At 47.3% G+C, this 9,773-nt stretch overlaps 1 protein-coding gene across 1 annotated transcript in view; it reads left to right on the top strand.

The window, feature by feature from the left end:
* LOC309612973 (transcriptional repressor CTCFL-like) overlaps positions 1-9,773 on the top strand; it is a 42,978-nt gene that overhangs the window by 14,157 nt on the left and 19,048 nt on the right. The window contains exon 7 of the mRNA XM_082359344.1: positions 5,781-5,904. Within this exon, the coding sequence (XP_082215470.1) occupies positions 5,781-5,904 (124 nt within the window). The remainder of the gene's footprint in view (positions 1-5,780; positions 5,905-9,773) is intronic.

Genomic DNA, 9,773 nt, shown 5'->3' on the forward strand with positions numbered 1-9,773 from the left:
AGACTGATTCTAAGGTTTACAGAGAGAACAAAAGACCCAGAATCGCCAACACAGTATTGAAGGAGAAGAATAAAGTTGGAGGACTGATGCTACCCGACTTCAAATAAAGCTTCAGTAATCGAGAGATAGTGCAGTATTGCTGCAAGAACAGACAAACAGATCAATGGAACAGAATAGAGAGCCCAGAAATAGACATCCGTAAATACAGTCATCTGATCTCTGAGGAAGGAGCAAAGGCAAGACAATGGAAAAAAGATAATCTTTTCAACAAATGATGCTGGAACAACTGGACATCCACGTGCAAAAAAAAAAGAATCTAAATACAGACCTTACACCCTTCACAAAAACTAACTCAGAATGGGTCACAGGGAGAAGAGGAAGCTGGGATGAAGTGAGAGAGTAACATTGACATATGTACACTACCAAAGGTAAAATGGATGGCTAGTGGGAAGCAGCTGCATAGCGCAGGGAGATCAGCTCGATGCTTTGTGACCACCTAGAGGAGTGGGATAGGGAGGGTGGGAGGGAGGGGATATGGGGCTATATGTATACATTTAGCTGATTCACTTTGTTGTACAGCAGAAACTGACACAACATTATAAAGCAATTATACTCCAATAAAGATATAAGAAAAAAAAAAAATTGGGTCACAGACCTAAATGTAAAACACAAAACTATAAAAGTCCTAGAAAATACCATATGAAAAAAATCTAGATGACCTTGGTATGGTGATGACTTTTTAGATAAAACACCAAAGACATGATCCATGAGAGAAAAAACTGATAAGCTGGGCTTCAATAAAATTAAAAACTTCTGTGAAAGACTATGTCAGAAAAATGAGAACATAAGCTACAAACTAGGAGAAAATATTTACAAAAGTCACATCTGATAAAAGATTTATCCAGAATATAAAGAACTCTTAAAACTCAACAATAAGAAAACAACCCTGTTAAAAAATGGGCCAAGGACTTTGACACCTCACCAAAGAAGATATACAGATGGCAAATAAGCATATGAAAAATTGTTCCCCATCATATGTCATCAGGGAAATGCAAATTAAAACAATGAGATACCACGACACACCTATTGGAATGGCCAAAATCCAGAATACTGACAACACCAAACGCCAGCGAGGAGGTGGAACAACAGAAATTCTTCTTCATTGTTGGTGGCAGTGTAAAATGGTGCAGCCAGTTTGGAAGACAGTTTGGAACTTTCTTACAAAACTAAACATACTCATACCACACAATTCCACAGTCGTGCTCTTTGGTATTTATCCAAAAGAGTTGAAAGCTTATGTCCACACAAAAACCTACACACAGGTGTTTATAGCAGCTTTACTCATAATTGCCCAAACTTGGAAACAACCAAGACTTCCTTGAGTAGGTGGATGGATAAACAAACTGTGGTGCATCCAGACAGTGGAATATTACTGAGCGCTAAAAAGAAACAAGCCAGCAAGCCATGAAAAGACATGGAGAGGGACTTCCCTGGCAGTCCAGTGGTTGGGACTTTGCCTTCCAATGCGGGGGGTGCGGGGTCGATCCCTGGTCGGGGAACTAAGATCCCACATGCCTCGCAGCCAAAAAACCAAAACATAAAAGAGAAGCAATATTGTAACAGATTCAATAAAGGCTTTAAAAATGGTCCACATCAACAATGAGACGCCTGATTGAACACCTGTATGGACCATAGCCTCCTGGACTTTGGTGAATTTTGACCCACCTCTTGGATGGCTCATTGTGAGCAAACAGCAGTAAGATGGAGAAGGTGGAGAAGTTTTGTGGTCTATATACCTTCCTTTTCTTTTTTTTTCCCTTCTCTCCCTTGTCCCTTTCCGACTCCTCCTTCTTTAGTAGATTGTAAAGAAAATGTTAGCATCAGAGAACTAGAATTGGATTGAAAGGGCTTCCAAGAATGGAGAGAAAAGCTTTGGTAGAGGACCAGATAAGTCAAGGGATCTTAACCACGCAGCAAGTATGTGATTTGTCTTGGATGGCACCAGAGTGCTTTTTCTGGAACTGCATCATTTTGACAGTGCCACATATGCTCATTTAACACAAATTTGTGAAGGACTTACTAGGTGCCAGGCTCTGTGCTAGCCCCAAAGACGCCGGATTCATAAGGTTGGAGTTATATCTTTGAGGATCATTAAATCTATTAGTTCCCTAACATTGTCACTCTTTTTTTGTTGTTACTCTTATTTTTTTCAATTAAAAACATTTTTTTAGATAGAGAACTTCTTATTAATTCCTTTTATATAATTTAAAAAGCAGGTTTTTAATGTAATAATTTAGCATGGCATAAATGTTTAGTCATTACAGTTGGAAAATTGTTACTCTTTTTTTTTTTAATTAATTAATTAATTTTTGGCTGTGTTGGGTCTTCGTTTCTGTGCAAGGGCTTTCTCTATTTGTGGCGAGCAGGGGCCACTCTTCATCGCGGTGCGCGGGCCTCTCACTGTCGCGGCCTCTCCTGTTGCGGAGCACAGGCTCCAGACATGCAGGCTCAGTAGTTGTGGCTCACGGGCCTCGTTGCTCCGTGGCATGTGGGATCCTCCCAGACCAGGGCTCGAACCCGTGTCCCCTGCATTAGCAGGCAGACTCTCAACCACTGCGCCACCAGGAAGCCCCTGTTACTCTTATTTTTAAGAGAAGTTACAAAAGTTAATGGTAATCCGAAACCAACAAAACGATGGTAACAACAACAAAAACATTTAATATCAAAGAAAAACTTCTATTTTGAAGATGTTATCTAGAAAGAGTGAATACTTTAATTAAGTGAAATAATGATTATTTATGGACTTATGGTTACTTACTGGTTTTTGTGTGCCTAGTTCTTTAAAGATCTAGCATGACCAGTGCTGAATACTTCTATTCAACTTGTGATTCCCAAGAAGAGGAATGGGTGTCACTTTCATCTCTTTTGCTGAACTTGTAAATACAAGAAATGACATTGTTATCAGTACATTATCTTTGTCTAGGAGGACAACAGTATACTTTGAATTAACTTCCTGTGTTAGGAGTTCATAGTATACGCAGTAATACAAAATGAACTGCAGCAACTGCTTGTGGGGTAAAGGATTATAAGTGTCCCAGATTAATGAAAATGGTGCAATTCTCCTCAGATTTCCCCTTTCTGAACATGACAGCAGCCAGTTATTTTCCTGTTGAAAATTCTCAGATGTTGTATGACAGCGAGTGGAGTGAAGCTATTTCTTCATTAAGAATAGCTATTAAACTTCTATTTCTTTTCTCGCTAAAAAAGATTTGATGGCACAGGCATAAAGAAAGAACTACTGACTAAATACTTGGTTTTCATTCTTAGCCTCACAATACACAATGGGCAAAATATAACAATTAGATGGTAGAAACTTAAGTTAATATTTACTTTCAAAGTTATGGGGCAGGACATTTCAAGAATTGGAAGAAGTTTTATAAAAATTGTTCGTAAAGAGAACCTCAGATTTCTTTTTAGCTTCCAAAATAGTTGAACTTGCAAGATCATGTTTTTGACCACTGCAAAAAAATTTTTTTAAATCAGCAATACAAATCTGAATATTTTAAAATCACTCTTTTATAACATTATTAGACTAAAGGAGAAATCAAGGATAGAATTAAAATTATATTTAAAACTTACGAACGGCACATGTCCAAACTAACGGGATGCAGCCAAAAACTACAGCTATTCGAGTCCTTTGCACTTCCATTTGAATTTTAGAATTAGCTTGTCGATATTTGTAAAGTTGTGGCTTTAAATGAGTTTATAATACAAAATGTAAAAGAGGAAATAAACATTTAAATTAATATTTTAGAAAGAGCAAAAAAAAAAAAAAAAAGGTCCACATCAAAAAAATCTTAAAAAATAAAAAGACATGGAGGAACTTTAAATGCACATTAAGTGAAGGAAGCCAATCGGAAAAGGCTCCATACTGTATGATTTCAACTCTGTGGCAAAGGCAAAGCCGTGGAGACAATAAGAAGACCAGCGGTCGCTTGGGGTTGGGGTTTGGGGGAAGAAAGAATAGGCAGACCACAGAGGATTTGTAGGGAAGAAAATCTACCTCCCTCTCAATTTTGCTGTGAACCTAAAACTGCTCTTTAAAAATTGTGTTTAAAAATAGACAGATAAATGAAAGTGTATCTGGATACTCAAATTCAATTTAATTTTTAAAAAGTATATGATTCACGGGCTTCCCTGGTGGCACAGTGGTTGAGAATCTGCCTGCCAATGCAGGGGACATGGGTTCGAGCCCTGGTCTGGGAGGATCCCCCATGCCGCGGAGCAACTAGGCCCGTGAGCCACAGCTACTGAGCCTGCGCGTCTGGAGCCTGTGCTCCGCAACAAGAGAGGCCGCGATAGTGAGAAGCCCGCGCACCGCGATGAAGAGTGGCCCCCGCTTGCCACAACTAGAGAAAGCCCTCGCACAGAAACGAAGACCCAACACAGCCATAAATAAATAAATAAATAAATAAAATAAACCCAAAGTTTAAAAAAAAAAAAAAGTAAGCTGAAATATTAAAAAAAAAAAAAAAGTATATGATTCACAAACTTCCATTCTTTAGCCCACAGTGGTCCCAGTGTGTCTCTATACCAGAATGTCACAGGGCCACCCCTCTCCTCCCCAGTAAGGACCCCTGCTCTGGATTCAGAATACTGGGCACCTCCTCTCTTGAGAAACATTTCCCTGACACAGATGTTTGTTATATTACTTTGCCCCCTGGGCCGTAAACGTCCATATGTTTACCTAAAATCTTACCCCACTTATTTTTTTAAAGGCTGGATGTGTTTTTGTTTGTTTTGTTTGCTCATCCAAACTGGTGTCAGGAGTTCCTAACCATGAACTTTGTGAAGTTGTAGGGAGACTGTGTATGGAGATACACATGCCCTTTGCTGGGGAAGGAGCCTTGCTTTTTATCATATTCACAAAGGAAGCCTTGACTCCAAAAGGCTTGGTTTTATATACTTCGTCATCCTATAAACCAGGGATTGGCACACTTTTTTCTGCAAAGGGCCAGAGAGTAAATATTTTCAGCTTCACAGACCAGTTTCTGCCCCAACTACTCAAGTCTGCCGTTGTAGCTCAAAAGCAGTTTGCCAACCCCTATGGATAAGCATAAAATGGAAGAAATTTAAGTACCATCCCCCTCCCCTTACATGTGGATCCTTCCTCTTTACCCTGACGCACCAGGACAGTCCTGAGCGCCACTCTGAAGTCTCAATGGAAATTAGGGGGTCACATTTTATATAATCAGCATATTTAATGACATGCCGCCAGTATCTTACTTTAGCATGTGGACTTAGTGTAAGTGTTCTCACTTATTTTAAACCATCCTGAGTGTTCATAGACAAAAATATATCGTTACTAAGTTTGATAGGAAAGCTCTGAGCTGCCTTTTTAATTCCAAATGTTGTACAGTCTTAATAATACGTCCATGCATAGTGGGTCTGGAGGGAAGCTGGCAGGGCAGTAAAATGCCCATGGCATATTATTGATTTTCATAAAATCGAGGATATATTGAATTTTTCAAGCCTCACTTCAGTAGAAGCAGTCTAGGAAAATTAATTTGGTCTTCTCATTGATGACCATGACTTTAAAAATATTTTAAAATAAGCTGGGTTTCGGCTAGACCAAAACACAACAGAAAAAAAAAATCATCTTTTTTGTACAAGATTACCCAAGGCGCGCGCTCCTCCCCGCTTCCCGTCTCTTTAGCCGTGGGTTTTCCACGCCATTCCCAGTGATGCTGGCTTTCCCTGTGCTCTCATTTCTCTGGCAGAATAACATGCAGAGACACTTGAAAACGTGTGGCTCCGGGCAAGAAAAGCCAACCACCTCGGAAAAAGGAAGACGAACAAAAAAGAGGAAGCCGACCATCCCGAAAGAGACAGCCAAGGAAGCCGGTACCTCATGTTAAATGAATCAGGTTTTGTTTTGAGGGCGGTTTTCTGGTCGTACGTTTCCCTGGGTGCTGAGCGTTACGGTGCAGGGGACGCATCCAGAAACCCTAAGTGTCCGACCCCAGCAGGCGCCTGGTCCCAGCAGCCATTGCTGCTGCCGCGCCGACGGGCGGGTTGGTGAAGTGGGGGGATGCGCAGGGGAAGTGAGCCTGGGGACCACAGTGGGTCCACACCCCCCATCACATGGGGTCCTGGCGGGACGTGAGAGCCAGGCGATGACGCTGCACATGCCCCCGCTGTCCTTGGTCGTGCTGGTGGACCGTCCCTGTGCCTGGTGGAGCTATGGGCCTGTGTCCATCTCCTGGGGCTGCCGCAGCAAATGACCACATGCTGGGTGGCTTAGAACAATGGGAATTGACTTGCTTGTAGTTCTGGAGGCAGAAGCCCTAAATCAAGGCCATCAGCAGGGCTACGCTCCATCTGCACGCTCTGGGGTGTGGGGGGGGGGCACCCTTCCTTGCCTCTTCCGGCCTCCGGTGGCCCAGGCGCCCCTGAGCCTGTGGCTGCATCACCCTGTCTCTGCCTCTGTCTGCCCGTGTCTGCATCCCCTGTATCTGCGTCTCACCTTTTCTGTCTCTTATACAGACACGTGTCATTGGCTTTAGGGCCTGCCTGGAAGATCCAGGATGATCTCATCTCGAGATCCTTCATTACATCCTCAAAGACCCTTCTTCCAAATAAAGTCCCAGTCCCAGTTTGGGGGTTAGGATGTGGACGTGTCTTTTGCGGGGCTGCCATTCAACCCACTCCAGGCGTCAGTCTTTTCCCTCCAGCCTCAGGGAGCAGGTGTGAGTCCCCAGGTTAACACAGGGGCTGTCCGTGCCCTGTCGGCCCTGTGAATGGCTCTGCTCCACGAGGGGGAGGCCCTAGCTCCTGTGCAGCTGTTCTGTATGTTTTCTCTTCCTTTCGTATGAGACTCTTAGAACTTAGAGTGTGATTGGAAACCAAGGCAACCTTCAGCAAAAACAAATGGAAAATGTTTGCATGACGTCCTCATCCTTTAAATTCCCTAGATTTTGATTCCAGCCCCAATCCTGGACTTGTGAATGTTCCCACGGATAGTTGGAAGCCTCTTCCTTCCTTCAAGGGTTGTCAGATAAAGTGGAGGACACGCCCAGTTAAATTTGAATTTCAGGTAAACAATGAATAACTTTGTCGTATGAGTATATCCCACACGCTATCTGGGATAAACTTATGCTAAGCAATGATTCAGTGTTTATCGGAAACTCACGTTTAACGGGGTGTCCTGCAGTCCGTCCCTTTCCCCTCATCACCCACCCGAGGTCACTGTGTTCCACCGGCCTTTCCCTGCTCTCCGCAGCCCTCGCACTGCTGACCGGCCATCTCTTGACCTCCTGACCCACTTGCTACAGGCACAGCCTCCTGGCGTTTCTCCTGCCCCTCTAGCTGCCCTCCCCCGACCCCGCTTCTAACCATAGCTCCTCCTCCTCCACAGTCGGCCTGGTGCCCATAGAGGACTGCTGCCCCCATGTCCACACCTGCGCCATGTCCACACCTGTATCCACATCCACACCTGCACCCACACCTGCGCCATGTCCACACCTGCACCCATGTCCACACCTGCACCCACACCTGTGTCATGTCCACACCTGTATCCACATCCACACCTGCACCCACACCTGTGTCATGTCCACACCTGCACCCATGTCCACACCTGCGCCATGCCCACACCTATATCCACATCCACACCTGCACCCACACCTGTGTCATGTCCACACCTATATCCACATCCACACCTGCACCCACACCTGTGTCATGTCCACACCTGCACCCATGTCCACACCTGCGCCATGTCCACACCTGTATCCACATCCACACCTGCACCCACACCTGCGCCATGTCCACACCTGCGCCATGTCCACACCTGTATCCACATCCACACCTGCACCCACACCTGTGTCATGTCCACACCTGCACCCATGTCCACACCTGTGCCATGTCCACACCTGTATCCACATCCACACCTGCACCCACACCTGTGCCATGTCCACACCTGTATCCACATCCACACCTGCACCCACACCTGTGTCATGTCCACACCTGCACCCATGTCCACACCTGCGCCATGTCCACACCTATATCCACATCCACACCTGCACCCACACCTGTGTCATGTCCACACCTATATCCACATCCACACCTGCACCCACACCTGTGTCATGTCCACACCTGCACCCATGTCCACACCTGCGCCATGTCCACACCTGTATCCACATCCACACCTGCACCCACACCTGCGCCATGTCCACACCTGTGCCATGTCCACACCTGTATCCACATCCACACCTGCACCCACACCTGTGTCATGTCCACACCTGCACCCATGTCCACACCTGCGCCATGTCCACACCTGCACCCATACCTGTGTCATGTCCAAGCTGCTCCATATCCACACCTACACCCACACCTGTGCCATGTCCACACCTGTATCCACATCCACACCTGCACCCACACCTGTGCCATGTCCACACCTGTATCCACATCCACACCTGCACCCACACCTGTGCCATGTCCACACCTGTATCCACATCCACACCTGCACCCACACCTGTGTCATGTCCACACCTGCACCCATGTCCACACCTGCGCCATGTCCACACCTGTATCCACATCCACACCTGCACCCACACCTGTGTCATGTCCACACCTGTATCCACATCCACACCTGCACCCACACCTGTGTCATGTCCACACCTGCACCCATGTCCACACCTGTATCCATACCTCCGCACTTATGCCCTTGCCCTCGTCCACAGCTGTGTCCACACCTGAACCGCATCCACACCAGGCCCACGCCCTGTCCTTCAGACAGGTCACTGGTGTCCAGAACTGCAGCCCCCGTAGCCTCTGCAGACTGGGGGTGAATATTCAGCTGCCTGGTGAGCACCTCTGCTCAGCTGCCTGAAAACTGAAGTCTTGACCCCCCCCCCCGCCATCCCTCCCACCCTCAGCCTGGTTCTCTCCCGCATCCCCAACCCACACCGGCGTCTGGGCCCCTGAAGCCGCGGCTCACGCTGGCAGCCCCTCTCGGCCACATCTGGAGGCAGCCGGTCCTGGCACCTCGGCCCCTGCTCATCCCGATTCCACCCCTGCCTCCGCCTGGCCCAGGACACCATCTCGCAGCGCCTCTCGCGGCCGCCGGGGCACCTTTCGCACGTGCACGTTGGGCCCCTCCATCCTCACCACCCAGCCCCTTGCCTGACCACCCTCTGCTCCAAGGCCCAGGACCCCAGACGCAGCCCCCCAACTCCGGCTCCCAGCCACGCTGGTCCCCCTCCCATCCAGGCCAGGCTCACCCTCTCCTTTGCCGGGGGTTCCTGGGCGACTGTGACCCGGTTCCCCAGGCTTCCACCTGTACCTCCCTGAAAGCTCAGCTCTGAGCCCCGACCGGGTCAGCTCCCTTCACGTGCCCCCAGGACCATGCCTCTGCTTTGCAGACCCTCACCCGGGGCTGAGTTTCACGTTTCTCTGACCCTCCGGTGAGTGCCCATTCTCAACTGCACCGTGCCCCCCTGCAAGGCGGGCCTGGCCGTCAGGTCGGTCCCCAGCTCCCCCCGACCAGGCTGGCGTCAGTGTCGGTTCACGCACCGCTTATTAAATAAACCAGCGAGTCATGAGCACAGTCTCTTATGGGCAAAGTCAAGCAGGTGAAGTCGACTCAAATCCTTCAACCACGGAAAAGAGACCCCGAGGTCAGGGTCCCCGGACCCCTCGGCTGGATCCCAAGACGTCGACCCGAATGTGTGACCTCCCGGCTAATTAGGCACCTACGGGCCCCCCCCTTGATACAC

Source organism: Balaenoptera borealis (assembly GCF_965194805.1).
Source record: "Balaenoptera borealis genome assembly, chromosome: 16".
Classification (NCBI taxonomy): domain Eukaryota; kingdom Metazoa; phylum Chordata; class Mammalia; order Artiodactyla; family Balaenopteridae; genus Balaenoptera; species Balaenoptera borealis.